The sequence below is a fragment of the Gekko japonicus genome, unplaced genomic scaffold, assembly GCF_001447785.1.
Source record: "Gekko japonicus isolate JY-2015 unplaced genomic scaffold, Gekko_japonicus_V1.1 scaffold269, whole genome shotgun sequence".
In the NCBI taxonomy this organism is placed as follows: Eukaryota; Metazoa; Chordata; class Lepidosauria; order Squamata; family Gekkonidae; genus Gekko; species Gekko japonicus.
In genome coordinates, this window is record NW_015168659.1 from 316,353 (window position 1) to 342,604 (window position 26,252).

Sequence of the window (26,252 nt, forward strand, 5' to 3'; positions counted from 1 at the left end):
AAACGTACATATTTTGAAATATATTTACAAACACAAAGAAGGCCGCAGTGGGAAGAGGGAGGTAGAGAAGGTGCCTTTCTCAAGGGTGAGTCTGTTTGTGCAGCCTAGAATCCAAACCAAGAGTTTAAATTCATTTGAGTTATGCCCGACCTTAAAAATTCTAGCACCAAATCAGTTTTCAGCAATGTTGGCATAAGACTGGATGGGATAAACATTTTTAATTTATATTAAATATATTGGTTAACATAAATACAGAAATATATTTGGGGGTCTTGCAGCAAGGATTACTTTGGGAGGGAGAATTTAGTGAACTTGGTCCTACAGCAAGTCCAAGACATATTTTTTTAAAATAAGATTTTTTTGGCATGTTGCAAAAGAGCACCTAAGTGTGGGCTGAACCCATTTTAGTAGGTTGGGTTCCATATAGATAACTGCTTTGAAGTCACTACAGTTTTGTGGTGGGTGCACAAATCCATTTCGGAAGTTTGAAGGTAGATCTTTCCAGTGACATGTTGGTTGAGGAGACAGTCAGAAATATGGCACAAATAGAAGAATTATACTGTTAGATATCTTATTTCAACATTTGTCTCCCCCTGCCGAACTGCATTGTAAAATGAGACAGCTTTGTAGACCATTGTAGTAGGCAAGCTGGTAATCAATCAGCAAGACTTTGTACAATTATACATAAATATATGTATGTTTGCATACCTAATTTAGACAAAGGTTTTTACCCTGTCTCTTTCCTAGTAAAATAGTCTACAATTGATATGCCATTACGTTTCTAGGCCTGGTAGCTTCTGTCACGTCACGGTGTTAAGATTCACAGTGTCTGAGGCAACCAAACCAAAAAGTTTCAGAAGAGTAATGTTTTAAAGAGTAATGCATATTCAATAACTGGATTTTGTCATTTCCTTTCCATTTCTTTTAGCTAAAAAATCATCAAAGTCATTATCAAAGACGTCAAAAACCAAAGCGATAAAAGTGATTTCTGAGGAGGATGGCAGTGGGGTAGACAATGCTGTGACAACGGCAGTTACCACAACCATATCCAGTCAGCCTTCTACCACGTCTACAGTGAATCAGACTTCCACCGCAAGCACAACACGCCTTCCATCTACTACGATCACAACAAAGCCACCTCCTACTACAACCACAACTAAATTCCCTTCTACTATGACAACGGCAAGACCATCTACTACTGCAACCACAGTGAGGCCGCCTACCACAACGGCCTCAATGGCAGCACCTACTACTATGACTACGAAGGCACCTACTACCATAACCACAACAATGACACCTACTACTATGACTACGAAGGCGCCTACTACCGTAACCACAACAATGACACCTACTACTATGACCACAACGACGATGCCTACGACAACGACTACTCAGCCTTCGACAAGTACAAAGCAACCTAACACAGAGCATACAACCAAAGGAAATAAAGGTACTGCAACAACTCCTTTATCTGAAGATCGTGTTAGTCAGATCCCTCCTTCCCAGTCTGAAAAAGTGACCCCATCCTTCACAGTCACTACTACAAAACCATTAAGGCCAAACAGTAATCCATCTCCTAGCACCATTTCAAGCATTTTGACATTGTCTACTATAGCTAGTGTCACTGTGGGCCAAGATACAAGCACTGCTGATATGAAAGCCATAACTTCTGCATCTAAAGGCACAACAACAATAGCCAAAAGAGACACTACTACGGTAGCTATGGAAGCAATATCAACCATTGCTAAGGACACAACCAGTGCAGACAGCCAGATTTCAACAACAGAGAAGAATGATGCAACACCTGAAAATGATAAAACAACTACTACAAATAAAGAGAGTGCTGCAACAAATAATAAAGGTACAGTTAGTAATACCGAGACTACAATAGCAACAGCAGACATTACATCAGCAGAGACTTTAATAACCCATAAATCAGATACAATGACTCCAAGTACTGTCTCCTCATTGACTGAAACAACTGCAGATAATAAAGACACAAGGACAACAGGCAATGCAGACAGTGCTGCTGGAGCAGATAATAAAGACACAAGGACAACAGGAAATGCAGACAGTATGACAACAGATAAAGCAAGTGGAAGTGAAACAGCAGCAGGGACTCAAACAGTAGCAACTTCAAGTACAAATGCCCTAACATTAGCCAGTGAAGAGACTGCTGTTACAGATGTAAAAGTGAAAACTACTACTGATCAAGAAACAACAGCCACAGAGAGAACAGAACCTATGACTATTCGTGAGGAGCTGACAACAGGCGGTAGTACTATGGAAGCCAAAGACACAACCACTGCTGACAAAGAAACAGCTCCTATAAGTTCCACAGACACAACTATGGCTGCAGAAAAAGAAACCACTGCAGGTGATCAAGGGATGACCACAGCTGGTGAAAATGAGGCATCTATTCCTGTAAAAAAGACAACTCCTTCCACTCCTTTCACAAGTTCACCTCAGCCTGTAAGTGATTACGGAAGTGTCAGGACAGAAAGAAGTATTACAGTCACAGAGACAGCCACAACACAGACTGATCCAGCAAGTGACACAGCTAAACCAGGTACCGGCAATATAAATGGCACACCAGAAAGTAGTACTGGGATCACAGAGACAACAGTAGCACAAACAGATGCCACAAGTGATAGAGATGATGGAACTGATGATAAAAATGACATGACAGGAAGCAGTACAACAGTCTCAGGGACAACTATAACACAGGCTGATGCAGTAAACCCCACACCCGTTCTTGGTGGTGATAATATAAATGACAGATCAGATGGGACAACTACAGCCATGCAGACAGTAACACAGACAGATCAAACAAGTGGCACCGTAAATCCTGATGGTAACAATGACAAACCAGGCAGTGGCACTACAGTTACTGAGATAACAAAAACACAGACTGTTCCAGGAGAAATAACAAGTCCTGATGGTAATGATAAAAGCAACAAGCCAGATAGGACTACGACTCCCAAAGAGACAACAACAACACAAACAGATTCAGCAAATGGCAAACCCCGTCCTATAGTGGATGACAAAAATATCAAACCAGAAGGGACTACTACAGATAGAGAGACAATACTCATGACTGATCCCCCAAATAATTCAGCTACTCCTGATAATAATGGTAAAAATGATAAACCAGAATCTAGCACTAACGTGCCCGAGGCAATAACACAAACTGACTCCAGAAGTGGCACACCCAACCCTAATGATAAACCAGAAGGAACCACTCCAGACAGAGAATCAATAACAGCACAGAGGGCTCCCTCAAGTAGCCAGCGGAGCCCTGATGGTGATGATAAAAGCGACAAACCAGAAGGGACTACTACAATCACAGAGTCATTAACACCAAACCCAGAAGGGGCGACTACAGCCAGAGAGACCACAATTACACAAACTGGTCTGGTAAATGGTACACCGAGCCCTGCTGGTGATACTAAAAATGATAAACCAGAAGGAACCAAACCAGGCAGAGAGACAGTAACTACACAGACTGATCCCTCAAGTGGCCAATCCAGCCCTACTGGCAGTGATAAAAATGACCAACCAGTAGGTACTTCTACAGTCAGAGACACAATAACACCAGAAGCAGAAGGGACTACTACAGTCAGAGAGACCACAATATCACAGACTGAGCCCGTAAATGGCACACCCATCCCTGCTGGCGATGATAAAAATGACAAACCAGAAGGGACTACTACAGTAAGAGAGACAATAACAACACAGACTGATCCCTCAAGTGGCCAATCCAGCCCTACTGATGATGATAAAAATGACCGACCCAAAGGTACTACTACAGTCAGTGAAGCAAGAACACCAGAACCAGAAGGGACTACTACAGTCAGAGAGACCACAGTAACACAGACTGAGCCCGTAAATGGCACACCCATCCCTCCTGGTGATGATAAAAATGATAAGCCAGAAGGAACCAGACCAGTGAGCGAGACAATAACAACACAGACTGATCCCTCAAGTGGCCAACCCAGCCCTACTGGTGATAACAAGAATGATAGACCAGAAGGAACCACTACTGTCAGAGGGACAATAACAACACAATCTGATCCTGTAAATGGCATACCCACTCCTGATAATAAACCAGAAGGAACCACTCCAGTCAGAGACACAATAATACCACAGACTGATCCCTCAAGTGGCCAACCCAACCCTACTGGTGATAACAAGAATGATAGACCAGAAGGGACCACTACAGTGAGAGGGACAATAACAACAGAATCTGATCCTGTAAATGGCATACCCACTCCTGATAATAAACCAGAAGGAACCACTCCAGTTGGGGACACAATAATACCACAGACTGATCCCTCAAGTGGCCAACCCAACCCTACTGGCGATAACAAGAATGATAGACCAGAAGGAACTACTCCTGTCAGAGGGACAATAACAACACAATCTGATCCTGTAAATGGCATACCCACTTCTGATAATAAACCAGAAGGAAACACTCCAGTCGGAGACACAATAATACCACAGACTGATCCCTCAAGTGGCCAACCCAACCCTACTGGTGATAACAAGAATGATAGACCAGAAGGAACTACTCCTGTCAGAGGGACAATAACAACACAATCTGATCCTGTAGATGGCATACCCACTCCTGATAATAAACCTGAAGGAACCACTCCAGTCAGAGACACAATAATACCACAGACTGATCCCTCAAGAGACCAACCCAACCCTACTGGTAATGATAAAAATGACAAACCAGAAGGAACCACTCCTGTCAGAGGGTCAATAACAACACAATCTGATCCTGTAGATGGCATACCCACTCCTGATAATAAACCAGAAGGAACCACTCCAATCAGAGACACAATAATACCACAGACTGATCCCTCAAGCGATCAACCCAACCCTACTGGTGATGATAAAAATGACCAACCAGAAGGCACTACTACAGTCAGAGAAGCAATAACACCAGAACCAGAAGGGATTACTACAGTCAGAGAAACAATTACAACACAGACAGATCCCTCAAGTCACCAACCCAGCCCTACTGTTAATGATAAAAATGATAAACCCGAAGGAACCAGACCAGGTAGAGAGACGGTAACAAAGACTGATCCCTCAAGTGGTCAACCCAGCCCTACAGGTGATAATAAAAATGGTAGACCAGAAGAAACTGCTCCAGTCAGAGAGACAACAGTAACACAGACAGATCCCTTAAGTGGTCAACCAAGGCCTACTGATGATGATAAAAACGATAGACCAGAAGGAACTAGACCATTCAGAGAGACAGTAACAACACAGACTGATCCCTCAAGTGGCCAACCCAGGCCTACTGGTGATAATAAAAATGATAGACCAGAAGGAACTGCTCCAGTCAGAGAGACAACAGTAACACAGACTGATCCCTCAAGTGGTCAACCAAGACCTACTGATGATGATAAAAATGATAGACCAGAAGGAGCCAGTCCAGTCAGAGATACAACAGTAACACAGACCAGTCCCTCAAGTGGTCAACCAAGGCCTACTGGTGGTGATAAAAATGATAGACCAGAAGGAACTAGACCTTCCAGAGAGACAGTAACAACACAGACTGATCCCTCAAGTGGCCAACCCAGCCCTACTGAAGATGATAAAAATGACAAACCAGAAAGGACTACTACAGTCAGAGAGACAATAATAACACAGAGTGACCCAGTAAATAGCACTCCCACCCCTGATAGTAATGATAAAAATGGTAGACCAGAAGGAATTACTCCAGTCAGAGAATCAATAATAGCACAGAATGATCCCTCAAGTGGCCAACCCAGCCCTACTGGTGATGATAAAAATGGCAAACCAGAAAGGACTACTACAGTCATAGAGACAATAACAACACAGACTGATCCAAACAGTCCTAATGGTGGTGATGAAGGGAGACCTTTATCAAAGAATCCTGAGATCCCAGAAGGACCAACACAATCTAAACCATCAAATGATGAACCTAGTTTCAATGGTGATAGTACAGTTGACACACCAGGTGTCACTTCCAAAGTAACAGAGACGACAACAACAATTACACAGTCTAAGTCGCCAAATGATACACCAAAACCTGATAAGCCAGACCGCACAACTGAAGTCACAAAAACTACTACCACCATCAAAACAGAACCTGATTCATTGAGCAATTCCCCTAATCCTGATGAAAGTGGCAGGCCAGGCAGCATCACTAAGGTCACAAAAACCTCCACAACTGTCACAACGGAATCAAATCCTAGCTCACGTAACCCTAATGAAAACGATAAAAAGGTCAAGTCAGAAGTCACCACTAATATGACACGGATAACAACAACTACTACCACATCTACAAGCACCAACCCATCAAATAGACCTGAATATCCAGTTACAACCACACGTAACGTTACAACTAATACAAAAATTGATCTTGTTTCAGATACAGAATCCACCAAGGAAACTCCCGCTAACAAGAATACAAATACTACAGTAACACAGGTGACTACGTCTTTGATTACATCAAAATCTCCCAACACCCCAGCTTCCACAGTTGACAGGACCACACAGTATACTTCATCTTTTCCCACCACTCTTGTAACTACAAAAAGACGACGTGTGACTTATTTCCCTACTACAACGTATACTACAACTTATACAGCTAGACTTCCTGAGAGGATTACCAACATAACCAGAGAATATATTCGACCAGAGAAAATAGTCACACCCTTATTATATAAAGGTATATTTATTTCTTTAAACTTGTACTAAGGATGAATACCAATGTCTTAAAATACCTGGAAGGAATGTAGGGGGGTATATGTGAGTATATCTGGGTACACATGGTTTTTTGTAGGAGATGGGAAGTGATTTTGAGTATTAAAAAGTACCACAGCTATTTATCTTAAAAATTAAAAATTTAGTTTAGCCTTGAATATACTCAAGAATACAACTTTGTAAGTTTACCATTGCTCATGACTAAAAACCTAAAAACATGCCCCTGAGCATTCCTTGTTTATAATGTCCATGCATAACTGGAGCACGGTCCAGATATCTGCGTGCCAGGGTCTGGTACACATGAATGCAATACATGAAAAAGGCTAATCTGGGAGAGATGCTAGCCCTAGAGAGTGACCCTGGAAAGAAGTCCAGCATTGAATTGTTGGACTTTAACAGACCTACAAGTGAAGACGCAACCCCAAAATACACTGTTCTTCTTTTGACAATCCAACGTGCTCATATGATGGCACCATTTTCCATAATTCACATGCCTATCTCTCCAGCCTTCCCTCTGTTGACCCCACCCTATCTGGAGGAATACTTTCTAGCAACCCATAAATTGATTTAAGATAATTTGCCTTTAAACTCAGTATGTAATCAGCTCTTGTGAATACCATGCAAGAGTGCCATTTCCCCATAATCTTTCTTCTTTCTAATTCATGCACAAAATAGAAAGAGCAGAGAAATGTGCAACAAGGTCAAAAATAAAGCAGAGATGGTGGCATGCACGCTATCCTTATGCTCGGGAAAGTTTGAAACCTTCCTCCAACTCGTGGCTCTTCCCCCAGCAGAAGAGCCACTTAAGTTGGAGGACGTTTCCTCAGACTAGAGGAAGGCTTCCAATTTTGCCGAGCAGAATGGTATGATACATGCCATTAATGATACTTTTTCACAAATAAATATAACATGAAAAATATGCAACTTTTCAAGGCCAAGTTTGGTCTCAAATCTTTAAAACCTTATATAAATATCAGATCAGATGATGCACAGTGCAACCATATCACACAGGATTCTCTGCTGGGGTAACTTCAACAGGAATATACCTTCCATGGATAATTGCACTTCTGTTGTAGGGAAGAGTTTTTGGGGAAGGTTTGCCTTTATTAAAAATTCAGTGGGTAGGATGGAAAACCAAAGTAGTCTGGTGTTAAGAGTAGATCTGAATGGATATAGAATCAGTTCTTAGCTTGTATATGTACCTGCTTGATGGCCTTAGGAAATTAAACTATTAAGTAAAACTGTTTAGTTTTTACCTTACCCTTCCTCCAAGGAGTTCATGGCAGTTTTCCCCACCACCATCTTATCTTCACAACAATACTTGGAGGTAAGTTTGGCTGCAAAAGAGTGATTCGTCCAAGGGTACTTGGTGAGCTTCACGGATGAGTAGGGCTGTGAACCCAAGTTTGTGTGGTCCAAGTACAAGATGCCATCCATATGCCACACAGGCTCCCATCCACCACAATGCATACTGGCATTGTGTTCATAGATGTTCTCAGCAATAACACCTCATCAAAAAGATTGTAGACTTGTAGGCGTCATGGTAGCACTTGCACAACATCCCAAATGATCTTTCCAGAAATTGATCTTAATGCATGAGAGGCTCCAACCTCTGTTCCCTATTTTTTAAAATTAGATTTATATACCACCCTCTCCAAATGGGCTGGTGTACAACAGATATAATACAATTAAAATGGTATTAAAATAACAATTTACACATAAAATATCATAAAACACTGTGTAACTGTAGAGGTTTGCATTATAATATAATGCATTTGTAATATAATGCTAATGGTGACCAGTTTCATACAAGGGGGTAAGGAAAGAAAACACTAGTACCTATCAGTAGAATTATTGGTAGAGTGGGCTGTATTGTTTCCTAATGTAAAGTGAAAACGCATTCATTTTCTGGAAGGCATTAATTTTATGACTTGGGCAATGTTCCCTCTAATCCCCCCCCCCCCTGAGTGGAGCAGTTCACATCCTGAGTAGAATATAACTGCTGTAATCTTAAAATGGGCAATGGTCACTGCTAGACCCTACGTGGCTCCTGATTGCTGCTGAGCAGGGCTTCCTGTGTTAATGAGAGGCCATTCAGCTTAGAGGGAACACTGGCTTTGGCCCAGCGGTGCACGAGAGAATGGTGGCTGTCTAAACACTCTCAATAAATAAAATAAATCTATGGACAGCATGGGCTGAATCCAGCAATGCATGAAAGGAAAGTGTGCTTAGCAGGGTTCTACTTGCACAAGGAATGTTGTAGTGACTGTGACATGTAGCGCTCCAATAAATCTTTAAATAACATTGTGTCTGTGAAGCAATGGAATGTGCAACAGCACGCTCTCCTGACTTAATTTGATTTGATTTTGATAAAGCCATAGATTTATTTATTTAGAGCTTTCATATCTTGTGATATTTCTTACACATGCAAAATAAGATATTAGGGGGATACAGTTGCTCTCTCTTAATGCAAGCAGACACCAAGGAGTAATTTTAGTGCTTGCATTTGCACGAAGATTCTTGCATACATGCAAATCTTCCATGGGATCCATCCCAATTTGTGCAAATTCTTCCTAGCTGTATGTTTAGAAAAATATGGTGCAAACAATTATAAACATATAGGTACCAAATGGTATACTTGTGGATGAAACAGATGTCAGGACTAAAAGTCTGGAGGTCAACCCTAAGAAACTATTCTAGATTGCAATTCAGATTTGGTCTGAAAAGAGGGTAAGAAGGTTTTCACGGATCCTGAAATTTCTCTGATCCAGCTGTCCAGAAATTACCAATGCAAATACTTAGGGTAAGAGTGCCAGTGCTATTATGAATAATGATCTGGTTCCTAGTTTTGTATGTCTTTGTCAGAATTACCTCTGAAAACAAATTATGTGTCATTTGTGAGCAACCTGGGGGCCTGTGAGGAATCATGGGTGCGGGGAACAATTTTGAATTACCACTCTACCCTTCAAAATATCTTTGTCTTAGATACTTGAACAGTCTTATATGTGCTACTGCCCCAACTGACATTCAGCTGTTGTCAACATTATGTTCCTCTTGATGCATTTTGGTCCTTATCAGACTCTTATTTTGTTTTCTATTAATTTACGAAATCATATTTTCCCACATACCTGAGGAGTCTGCTGAACAGGTAGATATTCTGGCCTTATGGGTGGCACTTTTGTATTGCTTTTATTGTTCATACAGGAGTCAGCCAGTTTACTGTTACATCTGGCGCTGGATCGTGTGACTCCTTTCCAGCACGTCTTCCTTCAACAGAGCAATTCTTGCTTCTACAAAGACAGACTTTTTTCCATCTGAAGAAGACTTAACAGAAGAGTGCCATGGGATCCAGCTTAGCAGAATGAAGTCATAGGATCCATAGTGATACAGTAGCCTATTTCTATCACATTTTCCCACTTTGTTAGAGAACATTATGATGGACAATTTGTATTTTTAAAATTATTTAAAAAAAATTAAATAAGAACAATTACCAATTATTTTGCACCAGATATGCCTGAACAGACGAACTTGTGTAATGGGAAGCCTGCAGATGGGATTGTCCCTTTACAAAATGGATCATTAGCTGTATTCAGAGGTGAGTTACCAAACTATTTTTGTCAAAAGGTCAAATAGCAACGTATCTATAATAATTCGATCCTACCCTTCCTCTAAGGCAGCATGCACGGTTCTCCCTAGTCACTTTTACCCTCAAAACAATCCAGGGAGAGAGGTTAGGAAAGAGACAGTAACTATCCCAAGGCCATCCAGTCAACTTAGCTGGGGGATTTGAACTGCAACCCCCTGGGGCCTAGCCCAATGGTGTATCCATTAGACAGCTCCAGTTATCCAGCTTTGTGTGTGAACAATATATGCGTACATAACAACATGTTATCCAGCTTTGTGTGTGAACAATATATATGTACATAACAAGGTGTTATTTTATGTAGCTATTGGCCCCAGTTTGGTTGTATCTGTATATAGCTGTTCAGTGAAAAAAGTGACCCTAGATGAACATCAGAAACAAAAAATTGACATTCAGCCAGTACATTGATACTTGAACAAGTGGTCTCAAGCCATTTGGCTGCCCCAAGCAGTTTTCTCCCACACCACCCCAGTGAGATCCAGGGCATTGGTAGTGGTGGCAGCACAGCTGTGTGTGGGGACCTGGCTATGCCGCTCCTGCAAAGTCCAAGGCACGATTCAGAGACAGCACCTCTGCCTCCTGTCCTAGACACAAGCGGAGGTGTGGCAGAGAAATTTCCCCCCTGTCCAAGCTAGGTTCGTGTTGCTTTAAGAAGCACTTCGTATTTTTAATGCAGTGTTTCCCTAACTTTCAAAATTAATTCTCCCCACACACATACACACAAATTTATCCTAACCTTAAACTCAGTGCCACAATAACCATGTTCCACAGGTCACTGTGCATATATCCTTGGGTGTCCTTGTGGGCCAATAGCCTGATGGCACATGGCAGATGCTAGGATTGTGATAGTAATGAAGGACTAGCATTAGAAGAGGAGCAGAGTAGGATATTTCTGATCTCATATAGCTGTTCTCAAGGAACAGAAAGAGGTAGGAAAGCACCAAAACATCCTGGCCTCCTTGGTTTTGACATCACATTTGGATGGATGGCCAAAATAAGGGCATACTCATCAAATAAATCCAACTTAGGTCAGGGCGGGCCCACATCCAGAACCATCAAACTCTCCAGGCCTCAGCTGATGGGGAAGGAAGGCAACCCCTTTCTCAGGTACTGACATCTCTGGGGAACTTTGGACCCCGCTTTAAATGCCCTATACCTCCTAAGGAGAGTTTGAGAACCGTTATTGTAATGTTTTATATTTTTTCCAATGGGCATTCATCGAAAAGGATAAGCACTGCAGAGGGAGTGAGAGTGATAAAGACTAATGCTTTGCTTTCTCCACATAACTTCTACCTCTGCTTGCTTCTGCAGGTCATTACTACTGGTTGCTGGACGGAGCTAGCTCACCATCCCGTTGCCCTCGTAAGATCACTGAGGTGTGGGGCATTCCGTCCCCCATTGACACTGTCTTTTCTAGATGTAACTGTGATGGCAAAACCTTCTTTATCAAGGTGAAATAAGTTTATTTATCATCGTTAGCGACATATGCATATTGACAACTTAATTTTTTGCAGATACTGTTTACAACATAAGAATCTGGAATGTTGCCAGAAAAGAAGCCACCCATATTGTGCAGCCGGAAACCTTTTCCCCCAATCCTTTGGGTCTGGGACTTTAATCCTCCAGTAGAATTTGCCACCAACAAGAGAAAACACTCTCCCCTTTGTCCCCTGGATCAGGGTGTGCATCAGAGAGAGATGATGGCATAAGATTGGGTCTGCAAGTGGCAATCCTCTGACAAGTTCCCTCTTCCCTTTCTTCCCACTCGCTTTTGGTTGCTCAGCCATGCTGTCCCTTCAGTCCCTGGCTGAATCCTGATCAAGTGGAAAAAAAGATGGATGAGAGGATGAGATTATAGCCTGCAGTTCAGTGTCTTAACCACTTTAATAACTAAGTATAAATCTTAAAATGCACAGAGAAGTGGGAATACTCAGAATACTCAGATGACAGCTAACTAGAGGCAGAACACTAGGCAAAAGAACTGGAAGGTGGACGAAGAGTAGAACTTTTCTACATCCCTCTGCTTGGAAGAGAGTTTGAAGGTTGAGACATATGGTCATTCTGATTCCAGGTCTGGACACAGTTGCTCGCCCCTCTTCTCTTGAACACAGTCCAATTCCAGGCTGATAAATTTTATTGATTCTCCTGCAATTAACAGATCTGTTAATTCAATGAAACTGGGAGTGTGCAGGCAACACCTTTCCCTCCAAACATGTGTTACAAGGGCATGACATTATTGGCCATTTGATTCTGTCATCCTAATAATCCCCAGCATAGAATTTACCCTTTTGACTGCTGCTGCACACTGAGTCAACATTTTCCCTCTAGCTATCCACTGCAATCCCAATATTTCCTCAATCTCAGGCTCAGCCTGTGCAGACTTCATTAGCATATATTTAAATGTAGGATGTCTTGTTCCAGTGATCATCACTTTTAACTCACCAATGCTTAACTGCATTTGCCACGTTGTTGCCTGTTCACCCATGATTGCTAAGCTTACTTAGGAATTCTTGAGGAGGTACCTTGTTGAAAGCTTTTGTAAGTCCAAGTCTGATCTAGAGGTGTGCATTTGGCTTCCCTGACCCCCCCCAAAAAAATACCGAATAAATGCCTTGTCGGAATTTATTCAGTATTCTTAAGCTGAATGCAAATTCAGGAAACGTTTCAGCAACCGAATAGTTCCCCAAATTTATTCCTGAATTCATTCAACTTTTTGGGCTTTCGGGTAGTCGAATGCCGACTTCCTTGCCCCTGTGGCTTCCCTAGTCAATTTCACTCCCCACCAATCAGCTGTTAGGTTTAAGCCGTATAAAGCTGACAGGCTGGTGACAGTGAAATTGACCAGGGAAAGCCTCCTCTCTCTGTCTTCCCTTCTCCAGCTGCCCCAGGGCTGCTGAATAAGCGTAGGCAGAGAGAGCAGCCATGTTTAAATGCCTTTCCTTCCCACCCCAAGTTTGGGGAGATATTTGTGGTGAGCCAGCTGGGAAGCCAAAGGGCAACCATGAAAACATGCCTGGGCTCCCTGCCTGCCCTTCTCCAGCTACCCCAGGGCAGCTAGAGAAGGGAAGGCAGAGAGAGGAGGCTTTCCCTGGTCAGTTTCACTCCCATGGGCTCTTTGCTGTTTGGCTTAAATGGCTTAAACCTAGCAGCTGACTGGCCAGGAGTGAAATTGACCAGGAAAGCTGCAGGGGCTTTGGGAGGGAAAGAAGGCATTTTAACATGCCTCCCTTCCCTCCCATTGGGCATATCAGACCGAAATATTATCAGCAATACTGACTATTTCCCCAGTCCTGATACTTTACCAGTATTGGACTGGGGAAATTCGGCATTTACCAATATTTTTGGGGTCTGATATACCTGAAGCAAAAAAATACCGACTTTTTTTTTTGCACACCCCTAGTCTGATCTGGTAAGTTTACCAGATCACCCTTGTCCACACACTTGGCAACCTGATCAAAGAGCTCCAAAAAGGCAGGACTTTTAAAAAGAAGCCATGCTGATTTTCCCTCAGCAGGCTTTGTTCCTTGATGTGCTTAATTTTCTCTTGAATAACAGTTTCTTCTGGTTTTCCTGGAACAGATGCTATCTGGTCTGTAATTTCTTCGATCCCCTCTGGATCCATTTTTAAAAATTGGGAAGGCATTTGTTACTTTTCAATCATCCAGCACAGAGGCTTATTCTAGTGACAAGTTACATATTCTTGTAGGCTGATACATTTGAGTTTTTAAAGAACCCTTGGGTGCATGCCATTGGGAAGGGCAGACATGTTGATTTCAAGAACATCTCTCATCACCTCAATTTGACTCAGTTTTTCAGATACCCTTCTTCCAAACATTGGCTCAGGTGTGGATATGTGCCCCCCATTTTCCACAGTGAAGAAAGCGGCTAAGAATTCATTGTTCCTTTACCATTTCCTCATCTTCCTTAAGCAATCCTTTAATTCCTTGGTCATCAGAAGGCCCAAGAGCCTCCCTAGCTGGCTTCCTGCTCCTGATATATTTGAAGAAATGCTCATAGTTTGTCTTATCATTTTTACCAATCTATTCCTCAAATTTTCCTTTTGTTCACCTTATTATCAAACGTAAGTTGACAATGGAGGAATGCAGGGGAAATCCACACCCCCTTCTGTTGGTGTTCTGTCGGACAAAAGTCTTCATAGGTATCAAAAAAAGATTTTGTTGTACATTTCTCTGTGTTCAAAGCTAAAAGTGAAAATAGGGAATGAAACAAATGTCTTGCATGCAGGAACTTTATTGTGAATTTGTCATGAGAGATTCTTTTTGTGCCAAGATAGATTTTTCCAGACGCAAAAACTGTTTCTGATTTTGCTCATGGCTATGCAGATTTTAAAACCCCTGGAGTACAATCAGGCAATTTAAACAAAGTATATTTAACTGTTTAAACTACACGCAGTGAGAATGTTAAGTGCAATTAGGGTTCTCACTTGATTAAAAAAAACTTAGCTGGCGAAATATATGAGCTTTAATTGATCAACTAATTTGCATATAGATGACAATTATTTTAGTGAAAAAACATTTTATTTTTAGATCATGCGTGTATGTATCATGGCAAACAACTCAAAAGAGATATTCTCCCTTCTCACATGCAGGAATATTCCTGGCTAATTAAAAAAGCTCCCCCATTAATTAAAACATTTTAATATATTAAATAGACCAGCCAAATAACTAAACATAATTTAGCTGTTAAGTGTGAATCTTGCCAGAGTTTTGCTAATAAACTGCTGGGCTGGTAAGCGTGACAAACTGTTTTTGGTGCACGACTGTTATTTCTGAATGAGAAAGACCACACATTTTAGGAACCTGGTAGAAACATTTTTTAAAAATAATGTGGAAAGTCTGAAGCTTCCAAGGAACACCAGAACACTGTGTACCACACCTTATATTTCCTGTTCCTCAGCAGGACTAGTAGTAAAAGCAGAAATGACCCCAGAAATGTCAGCAACCTGTATACCTTGTAACCAAGATATATTTACCTTCTTAAGAGGATAATCTTGGAAACTAGAGAACGCCCAGGCATTTTGCAGCAGCTCACACTCAGTGGAGGTATGCCCCAGGGTACTTTGTAACAGTCCAGCAAATGATGGACATGACCAGCGGATTATGTGTGGCTTTCTGGCTTTAAAGATCTCGCCACTCCGAGCAACTGCTTGGATTGCTCTTGCAGTTGGCTCCCCATGGGGAGCTCCAACTTGGTCTATAATACAAGGTTAACACATGCCATTTATGCTGAATCAAATCAGAATCAAGTTTACATATTTTTACATGAGTGGTGTCGTACAAGAGTCTTAAATTAGCTGTGTGTTCTGAAATCTACACTTTACACCATGTCTTCTGCTTCTACATCCTACTTGTCCCTATTATTAGCAAATGTTCCCAATTAATATTGCCAAGATTGGAGGGAAAAAATCCTGGAGATCTCATCATAAGTAAACCAAGTCTGGCAGCTTGGGTGGGTCAGATTTGGACTGCCAAATCATACATGTTTTATTGAAAATATCCAGCTCTGTAAAGAAAAAGAAAAATTAAGCTAATTTCTTCCACCCAACCACAAATTATTGCATCAGCTAAGCTACCACTGAAGGATCCATGTAAGAAAGATGATTAAGAAAAAATGTATTAGCATAGACGTTTACCAAACTTTTAAAAAATTGTATGTTAAGCAGGGAGATGGAGAACCAGACTAGATGTTCTATGAGAGATGCGTGGATCAGTCTCAGAATAAGTTTTAAAAAATAAAACGAAAAGTTGCAATTAGAAATGGGTAATGGGAAGGAGAAGAGAGTCTGCTTATCCCTTTTGTTTCATGTGTCTGTCCACTCTTCAAAAAACCAACACTGGACCCTATGGTCCTGGCCATCTACTGCCCAGTGTCGAATCTACCGTTCCGTTCCTGGGTAAGGTGGTTGAGAGAGTGGTGGCCGAACAACTCCAAGCTTTCCTGGATGACGCTTCCATCCTCGATCCTTTCCAGGCTCCATGGTCAGAGACAGAGGGGGGCGCTGGGCAAGAGGATCTCCCTGCGATACCCACTGGAATGTGGAGTGCCGCAGGGGGCGATCCTCTTGCCAATGCTATTTAACATCTATATGTGCCCTCTTGCCCAGTTTGTCTGGAGGTATGGGTGGGGTTGTCATCAATATGCAGATGACACCCAGCTCTGTTATTGGAAGGCTATCCATTCTCTGCCCCTGATAATTTGGCCGAGGCTTTGGAGGCTGTGGCTGGATGGTTGTGGTAGAGTCGGTTGAAGCTAAATCCATCGAAGACAGAGGTCCTGTACCTAAGCTGGAAGGGAGGGGATATGGGAATCAGGCTCCCCACACTGGAAGGGGCACTTTTGGTGCCAGCCCAGAAGGTGAAGAGCCTGGGAGTGACACTGGATGCCTCTCTCTCTATGGAGGCCCGGGTTACTGCAGCTGCCTGATCTGCCTTTTTCCATCTTCAGCAGATTAGGTTGCTGAAACCCTCCCTCTCTCCCCAAGACTTGGCTACAGGGACCCATGCAATGGTTACTTCCAGGCTTGACTACTGTAATTTGCTTTATGCAGCCTTACCCTTGAGGCTGACCTGGAAATTACAGCCGGTGCAAAATGCAGCAGCGTGCCTGCTAACAGTGAAGCCTATGCAAGCTCACGTTTGGCAAGTACTCCGCCAATTGCATTGGTTACCGGTAGAGTCCCAGATCCATTTCAAGGTGTTGGTAATAACCTTTAAAGCCTTACATGGCCTGGGACCAACGTATCTGAGGGACCGCCTCTTCCTGTATATGCCCCGAAGAGCACTACGCTCTGTGGATCAACACCTCCTGGTAGTCCCTGGCCCGAAAGACATTCATCTTGCCTCAACCAGGGCCAGGGCCTTTTCCGCCCTGGCCCCTGCCTGGTGGAATATGCTCCCCATTGAGATCAGGGCCCTGCGGGATCTACTTCAATTCCACAGGGCCTGCAAGACGGAGCTCTTCCACCAGGCCTCTGGCTGAGGCAGCGGACGCCCATATATGGCCTCCCTGAGGTGTCCGTCACCCTGTTATTCTTTCAATCTAGCAGGGCTCTTTTTGTAGCAGGAACTCCTTTGCATATTAGGCCACACCCCCTAATGTAGCCAATCCTCCAAGAGCTTACAGAGCTCTTCTTACAGGGGCTACTGTATGTTCTTGAAGGATTGGGTACATTAGGGGTGTGTCGCTTAATATGCAAATGAGTACCTGCTACAAAAAGAGCCCTGCATGATCTATGTAACAACTACTGGCTATGGCCGGGAACCTCCCACAACCAGAAAATCTCTATGCTATATGCTGTGACCAACATTTTAATATTTTTAATATTTATGATGATGTTTTAAATGTTAATACAATAAAATTAACTAATACATTTTGTATAAATGAAATGTCATTACCCACCCTGAGCCTGCTTCCTGGAAAGGGCGGGCTGTAAATGTGAATGAATAAATACATAAATAAATGCAGTCTTGTTTCCTATGGATGGGAAAGCATTTGGAAAAGAAATGAGAACTGTGTACTGCGCCTGAGCTCCTTTGAGGAAGGAAGCAATAAAAAATATTGAAAGCCAGCACAGTATAGTGGTTCAAGTGTTCAGCTTGGATCCGGAAGACTCAGGTTTGAATCCACAATCTGTCATGTAAGCTTCCTGGGTGGCCTTGGGCTCGTCATGCACATACTTTATCTCACTTGGTTGTTAGATCAAGACAGGTAGCCCTGTTAGTCTGTCTGTAGCAGTAGAAAAGGGCAAGAGTCTAACGAAATGTGTGGCAGGGTATGAGCTTTCTTGTGAGTCACTGCTCACTTGGTTTTTGTGAGGAAAAAATGGAGAAGAAGAAGAAGATTGGATTTATACCCCGCCCTTTACTACCCAAAGGTGTCTCAGAGTGGCTTACAAACACAACAGACACCCTGTGAGGTAGGTGGGGCCGAGAGAGCTCTGACAAAAACTGCTCTTTTTCAAGGACAGCTCTTGTCAGAACTATGGCTTGTCCAAGATCATCCAGCCAGGTGCAAGTGGAGGAGTGGCTCTTACACCAAACTGGAGGAGAACAATATAGGTCATATTGGGTCCGTATTGGAGACAAACACTGGGAATAAATGAAGTAAAATCAAATCATTGTGAACAGATAAAATAGGAAAGATCCCCTTTTCTACGTATTTCTTTCTCCACTTCCAATTGCAACCTCTAAGGTTGCTTTTAATAATATTCACATTTTTAAAAAATCAGCTTGAAAGAGTTGGCCCCATTAAATTTACTGACCGCAGTAAAGTTTAACACAGCGGCAACAACACACACACACAGGTATCAGAACCCCATTTTGGCTTCTCAGTTCTATGCAAAGCGAGAACATCTGGGAGGCACTGCTCATAGCCATTAGAAGGACTTTCCCTCTTGACAAGTTTCTTGGCCCCACAGGAACCCCTTGCAGTTATCTGCCACTTGGAAGTTCCCCGTAGTCTCATTCTGCCTCCTACTCTGCATCACTCAGTGCAAAGTTCCGTGTGGGTGTATCGTGTCAAGTAATTACACATGAAAGCAAATGACTAATAATCATAAATAAATCAAACTTGTTAGCCTCAATTAAATCAATGTTTACACAGCGCACATTTTTGCATGCTTCATTTTGCTTGCAGAATTTCCTTTTCTAACTTGCAGTAAACATCTTAGCCTCAATGATAGTAGGGAGATGCTTTGCTGCAGAGAAAGTAAATTCCATAAAACCAGGTTTGGAATACAGTGGGGGCAGGGGACAGCTGTTTGGGGTAGTTTCAGCAAATAAGCTGCTGGCTGTGAAAGGATTTCTTTCCCATCTGTATCCAAGCGCATTTTGCAATGGACAAGCAACTATCAGAACTTCATTACATGCTGTGTAACATGTAGTTTACTCTTAAATATATTATTCCCTCAAAGTTGTTAATGCTTTTCTTTCCATATTCTGTAGATCGAGGGATGAGGCTCTGTGTCATGCACCATCAGTTAAGGATGGAACAGTCTATCAAGGCATGAAGTAGGGCATTCTTAGCCTAGACTGGGGGAATAGTTTAAACTAGGGGTGTGCATTTGGCATAAACAGAGCTGAAAAAACCCCTGAAAAATACTTTACTGGTATTTTGGGGGTATTTTTTCAGCTGGTTAGCTAGTGGGCTACTTATCTGGTTATCCGAAAATGGCCAACCCAAAAAAATCTCAAAAATATTTGGGATATATGGGGACAGTTGGATAGGTGCAGTTAAAGGGAATTTAAATGCCTTTGGAGTGAACTCTCAGCTTGGAGAAGGCATTTAGAGGGACCGTGAGCCCTTTACATGGCTTTGGAGTTCACTCACTGTGGAGTTGTGTGCCTTGGAGAAGGCATTTAAAGGGACCGCAATCCTTTTAAGTACCTTTTCCTCCTCCACTGGAAAAAATGGAGGATGGGGGCACTTTCTTTGGGGACCCATAGAATTGGACCCCCTGGTCCAATCTTTTTGAAATGGGGGGGAGCCTATACCGAAAAAAACAGGGGCCCCCAGGTACCCCCATATCGATTATCTGTTATAGCTTATATTCAGCAATCTCAAACATTTAATGAATCCAAATACCATACTGGTATTTGGTTTTGGGAATATTGGAAAATACCAATTTTGGGGGGCTCAATATACCCAAATCCAAAAAATACCAGGTTGGGGTTTTTTTGCAAACCCCCCCCCCCAAATCTATACATGGAGATCACCATTCTCATTTACTGCCTGTATATTTTGCTAGAAAGGGCTCTGCAACCAGTATTGAACCAAATGTGGCTCCTTAAAAAAGTAAATTTAATCTGTGCATTAAGATATTTGGAGGGGTAGGTGGGATGCTGGAATGACCAGCATGTGAAGGGAATGGCAGGAAAAGATGTTTTATGGTACTAGAGGGTTTTTAAGAGATATTTTACATAAAGGGAAATGACAGAGGTGAACAGTTGCCAGCAGTGCTAGTACAAACCATGCATGTATCTGTGCCGGTGCATGAAAACACTTGTGCAGGGTGCTTCTGTGTATATCTATTACACATTGTGACACCTTGACTGTGCCACTTTCCTAATGAAGGATGCTCAACAACCAGTGTTGGGGCTATGGACACTATGAACGATGAATCATCACGTCAATTATCAGTAATTATTGCTTGCTCTGAATTTTGATGTAGTTTGTCTCTGATTATAAAAGGTTTGTGACCTCTGTGCTGGGAGGTGTTCCCCATTTCTACAAGCTTTTCCAAGCTGGGATTTAATTAGTTCTGGTTTTGATTAACACTTGCTTTATTGCAGCTTTTTATTTCAAAATGATGTATATTAATATTTAATTGTGATGTTAGCCTTGTGTTGGAAAGGCAACTAGTAAATGCAGCCAACATGTGAAAGGGTTTGTCCTGGAATCCACTTGAGTGTTGTAAGATATGACTGCATCTGCACAGATCTCTTCAACATAACTCCTTGTATGTGTATTTCCACCAGGAAATTAAGTGTTATATTGAAATAATCCTGGCGTCGTTTTTCCACCCCAGCCAAAGATCTGCTATATTATAACCGGTAACAGATATTTCCTGGCATGGTATAACTTTGTCTATTTTAATTCTCAGGATTCTCAGTACTGGCGCTTCACCAATGACATAATGGATTCTGGCTATCCCAAGCCCGTTTTAAAAGGATTTGGAGGATTAAATGGGAAAATAGTAGCAGCCCTCTCTGTAGCAAAACACAAGAGCAGGCCAGAATCTGTATATTTCTTCAAAAAAGGTGGGTTTCACATTTTATATACCAATCAGACTAGCAACACTGGATACAATCCAGAAGCCAGTGACAGACCTGAATATTTAAGCCTCTTTTGATGAATATGAGAACCAAGTGATGTAACTGAACGATTTCTTTGGCATGTGTTGCAGGGGAGATCTTGGATTATTTACTGGCATTATACAGTATTCCAAAGTGTTAACAATTAAATCTTTGGAATAATTAAAAGAGTTTTGAAGAGGAAAAAAGCCTTGGGATGGATGGTGTGCTTCCACGAGCAGAAGTCATTCTGCTTGCACAAGAGGGGAAGGGGGTCCATGTTTTTTGCAGATTTCCTTCTCAGGCTGCAGTCCACAGTGTTTCCCAACCACTCCCAGTTGTTTCGGTGGCATGAAGAGCTACCCAAAATGGTTCGGTTCCATTTCACCATCAGACCTTTGCTCTTGGATCCAAGGCCATTGCTTTTAAGTGATGCATACAATGAATTATGCCTACCACAGTATGGCTTTTGTAAATGTTTAAACAACTGATCCCAAAAAACTGCTCTCTTTAATGTACCAGGGCTACTTCTTAAATTAAGTTGACTGTCCACATCTCTATATTCCTTTCTTTTAAAGTCCTATAAGATATTTTAAAACTAAGAATGGAGACTACCAACAGCTATGACATGATAAATGTCAGGAGTAGACCGCAGTTTTATTATTAGTGTCATCATAGCAGTCATCTCATATGCTGTGAATTAAAGTGAAGCTGCTTTCCTTGGCTACCAGAGAAGTTTTACAAATGTGGCTTTTCTGCGATAGGAGGCAATGTTCAACAATACACCTACAAGCAAGAAAGTGCTAAGAAGTGCAAGAAGAAAATTGTGACTGTGAAATACCCGGCTTATAAACCAAAAGCTGTGATCAGGAGGCATCGGCGACGCTTTCAGCGTGCAGTCAGACCTCACCAGATTTTCCGCACTGTCAGAATCAGACAGTACCCTGTCATTCAGATCACCCGTCAACCAACACGCACATTCATCCATCAACCAGCAAGCACGTTCATCCATCAACCAACAGGCACGTTCACCATTTATGTTAACTACAATCCTGTACACAGGTAGATTAAATCCAACTGAATTTAATAGGATTCAGCAGCATGTGTGCATAACTGAAGCACAGCTGTTTCGAAACAATTGTCTGAGGAGGCACTTCCTTCAGGTTTAACATTTAAGACTGACATTGAGTTTGAGCTATTCAAATCTTTGCTTTCATAGGGGTTATTTTATTTACTTATTTATTTATATCTTCGATTTCTACCCCGCTCCAACCCCGAAGGGTCTCTGAGCGGCTTACAAGTTCCGAATTTATCCCTAGCTAAGGCCACATGTCTACAGGGGTTGGGGCTGCCTACCGGCACCCAGGTGACAGGGCTCGCTGCTTTTCTTAGTTGTTCTTCCCGGGCAGTCTTTCGGGTGTCAGAGCTCAGTTCCTGGTGTGGTCGTCCGGTCCGGTGGCTTCCTCTTTCTTTCTTTCGGCAGGCCCGTCTGGTATGTGGGTCGTATCGACTTACAGCCCAGCTAACGTCCGTACGGCTCCGCTGCGCTTGCGTCACGTCACCACGTCCTTCTGTGGCTCCGCCTCTGTCTCCGACGCTGCACCACTCCATCGCTGCCATTTCCACCGTCACCGTTGCTGTCGCTTCTACTGCTCCTGCCACGCACACCCGTATGGGGAGGGTGCCCCCTGCCACCTAAGGGCACCCTTATGTGCCAATAAGATGACTTTCAGAAGTGCTTACGTCACAAGAGAAATTACTATTGTGTTTGCAGGAGTGTTGCAGCCAGAGGTCAAAATCGCATCATACTGGAGAGGATTTCCAAAGGAAGTGAATTCTGTTATCTCAGTGCCTAATGAGCGGAAGTCAGATGGCTATGATTACTATGCTTTCTCTAAAGGTACACTGCTAAGGCATCTCAGCACCAACCTCTAAAACTGGCAAATCTTTTAAGACTAATGCTCTGCAATTCATGGGGACTCGCAGATGGGACACAGCGCTAAGACTGTTTTGGACTGGGGCGGCACTGTGTGGGAGGAATGGGTTAACTTGCAGTCCCCCACAGTTTCACCAATTAAGCTCCCCTCCTCTTGTAGCTAAGACGCTGTTGAATTGGGGCTGCACTGTATAGGAGGAATGGGTTAACTTGCATCCCCCACAGTTTCACCAATTAAGCTCCCCTCCTCTTGTGCTACCAGCGCTCAGCAGCCCTGGAAAAACGGGGGGTGGATGGAAGAAAATTCTCTTTGTCTTTTTTCTTCTCCGAAGCTAACAATATAGTGGGGGAGAGGGAAGGAGAGAGGAACAGAACTTCAGCTGGTGAAACCATACAGATGGGGAATACTTAAATTCATTCTCCCCAAACCACAGCCCAAACAATATCAGGGACGTGCATGGAAGCTCTCAACCTTTTAACACCACGAGGAGATTAGAGCCGTTAAGTCCTGGAGGGAGAACCCAGGGAAAGCTGTGGAAAAAAGGTTTTCTGTGGAGTAGTTTTAAAGTTTTCTAATGGGGGAAAAAAATTGGGACAGTCCTTGGAGGACTGAATTTTTATGCCCCCCCCCCCCAACCTTCACATTTTTAGGAAGATCCAACCACCCAGTCTCCTGCCTGGTTTTTTTAGCCTTAAGGCTACTTTTATTTTATTTTTTTCCTTTTCCAGATCAATATCACCATGTGGACGTGGCCAGCAGAATAGCAAGACCCGTCACATTGCTGACTGGCCAAACGGCATCCAAGGCATGGTACAAGTGTCCTTCAGAGTGATGTGGAGGCGCAAAGGCTGAAAGAAGTGCTATTACCTTTGACAATTTCCATTATTTTTATTAATAAAAGACAATGAAATGTTCATACACCAATCCAAGTTTAAAAACTGCCTTTAAGCTTGGTGGCTGCTATACAAATACAGAATAGAAGCCAACTGAACAGTATACACTTTCTCCAAGTTTTTGTTTTGACAGAACTCAGTTAATATTTCCTCTGTTTAGACCTCCTCTTCCTCCCATTGCATGAGTTACCCCTGCAAGAAAAGAGTATTAATTACTTTTTATTCCAGTATTGTTATTAATCTTTCATTAATTTAAACATCACTATTGAAAGATTCCTAGGAGATCCCCTTCCACACACTCTTTTTATGATATGAACTCCATCTTACATATATCAGACACTGCATGCTTTATTGTGGGTACATATTACTTCCTTTTTAATCACATCTATTTCAACCAATTAAAAAAACAGCATCCTGTGCTGGAAATACCTCTGGTTTATCCCAAATGTGATTTTGACAACTAGATCGAATGGTGAAAGAAACATGACTGTTGGGGTTTTTTTTTGGGGGGGGGGGACGACGACTGGCATACTGACTCTAAAAAAACCAATTACTTGGATGCAAATTTTAATTTCTTTGAACAAACCATCATTTTCAGGCAATTCTACATGTCATTAGCACTGACAAGATCTTCAGACTGAGGGAACGGACACATTTAAAAAAGGCATGAGCTTATAAATAACTATGCCTTGTTAAGCTTTTGTGTTTTGCTGATGAGATACTTATATTTATTTATGATCTACTGAAATTCATTTTTTCTCTTGGTAAAAACCCATAGCATTTTCTGGAGCATCTTTAGGTTTGTTTGTTTTTTAATTTTCCCTGAAAGTCTTTGAGGCAGGGAATTCAACATTATCCAGCTCCATGCATATCATTGGTGGCTACACTACTACTCGATACAGTCTTTTTAAGAGCAAGGAGGGGAAACTTGTTAAGAGATCATGCACAGTGTTACAAAGCCATTCTTATGTGAGCTCCAAAGGGTACCTACCCCTCTGTCTGTTAAACTGTCGACCACGAACTCCCGTTCTCAGTGTTGGGGGCTGAAGCCTGACCCGCCGAAAAGGCTTGGGATGATTACTGCTTGTGTCTGGAAGAGAGGTCACGGGAGAAAAGAGTATGGCTGTGACTGCAGTTTGACTTGAGCTGCGGATTAACTGTAGACATGGCTGAATTTCAATATACAGCTGCTCTTGATTTTTAGCCTTCTGTACTTTTGTGAGGGTGTAGGAAATACAAATAAAACCTCAAACTGGGAAAAAAAGCAGTTTTGGGCTTTCATCTTTCAGCATGTTATCTACCTCCATGAATGTTAATCCTTAAGTGCATGATAAAAATAATATGAAGAGACATGTAGGCTCCTTTTTCAGTACTCAGTACTGAAAAAGAGAATCTAGCGTTACGCTTTTCCTGAGGCTTGAGGGCCCACAATGGGTTGGGATCCAGTCTTAACATTTCCATGCACACACACGTGCATGTGGCTTTTCTTGATTTCCTCTTTCTGCATCAGACCTTCAACATCTTCCCCAAACTACTCCTGGAGACCAGTATTTCAGGGGGCATTTTGGGCTGCAGTGGTGGGGGGAGGGGGAAGATACGGAAATCATGCTTCTGTGGATGGAAATCCTTCCATCTGCTCAAATTTCAGAGGGATGCCTTCAATATCCAGTGTTTAGACCTTTCATGTAAGAATAATCTACCTGGCCTTACCCACTTTTTATCACTTGGATCAAGAAAGTACCCTGACTCCCTATACTGAAATCTGCACTCTCCTCCACAAATGCCCAGCAGCATAACAAAATAATTGTTGGGGGAAACATGCAGATCTTCTAAATGGAGAATTAAAAAGTCAATACTCCAATGTCATTCATTCACTTATTACTCTGTGTTGGCCTTAATTTGGTTCTATTACTGCAGACAACCATGGCTACCTACCCGAGAATAAGCAACTACCCAAGTTAACCCTGACTGATAGGGCTGTGCCGTACCTGCAGATGAACTTGAAGGAGGATCTTGACTGGTAGAAGGAAGGTCTGATTCGTCAGGTGTTTGAGATGATTCTTCTTCTTGCTGGCTATCAATCTCTAGACCAACCTCTGAAGTAATTCTGAAGGGGAGTGATAAATGTGTAATTATGAGACTTCAACAGATCAATGAGAGGACAAAGCCCCTTACTGGTTTTATTTATAGTGGAAACATAACCTCCTCCTGCCCAATTTCTCCT

General features: G+C 42.4%; 2 protein-coding genes across 3 annotated transcripts in view; one reads left to right on the top strand and one right to left on the bottom strand.

The window, feature by feature from the left end:
• The first annotated feature begins 1,342 nt into the window (after positions 1-1,342).
• On the top strand, positions 1,343-23,968 carry PRG4 (proteoglycan 4). The gene is made up of 8 exons (XM_015415251.1): positions 1,343-1,450; positions 6,410-6,709; positions 10,253-10,339; positions 11,699-11,838; positions 21,009-21,165; positions 21,963-22,172; positions 22,973-23,098; positions 23,864-23,968. The coding sequence occupies exons 1-8, from the start codon at positions 1,357-1,359 to the stop codon at positions 23,965-23,967; spliced, it is 1,218 nt and encodes a 405-aa protein (XP_015270737.1). The 5' UTR covers positions 1,343-1,356; the 3' UTR covers position 23,968.
• A 79-nt stretch (positions 23,969-24,047) lies between these two features.
• TPR (translocated promoter region, nuclear basket protein) overlaps positions 24,048-26,252 on the bottom strand; it is a 64,098-nt gene continuing 61,893 nt past the window's right edge. Inside the window, exons 49-51 of one of the 2 annotated variants that reach the window (XM_015415250.1) lie at positions 26,017-26,135; positions 25,020-25,118; positions 24,048-24,220 (exon numbers count right to left, since the gene is read on the bottom strand). In XM_015415250.1, the coding sequence (XP_015270736.1) occupies positions 24,165-24,220; positions 25,020-25,118; positions 26,017-26,135 (274 nt within the window). In that variant the 3' untranslated portion in view covers positions 24,048-24,164. The remainder of the gene's footprint in view (positions 24,221-25,019; positions 25,119-26,016; positions 26,136-26,252) is intronic. The other variant, XM_015415249.1, reaches the window with a different exon arrangement.

Bases quoted from the DNA above. Each gene is read 5' to 3' on its own strand.
- PRG4 (XM_015415251.1), top strand. From the start codon at position 1,357: ATGACCACAACGACGATGCCTACGACAACGACTACTCAGCCTTCGACA. The intron at 6,710-10,252 runs GTATATTTATTT...ATTTTGCACCAG, and splicing joins CACACCCTTATTATATAAAG to ATATGCCTGAACAGACGAAC. The intron at 22,173-22,972 runs GCACATTCATCC...TTGTGTTTGCAG, and splicing joins GATCACCCGTCAACCAACAC to GAGTGTTGCAGCCAGAGGTC.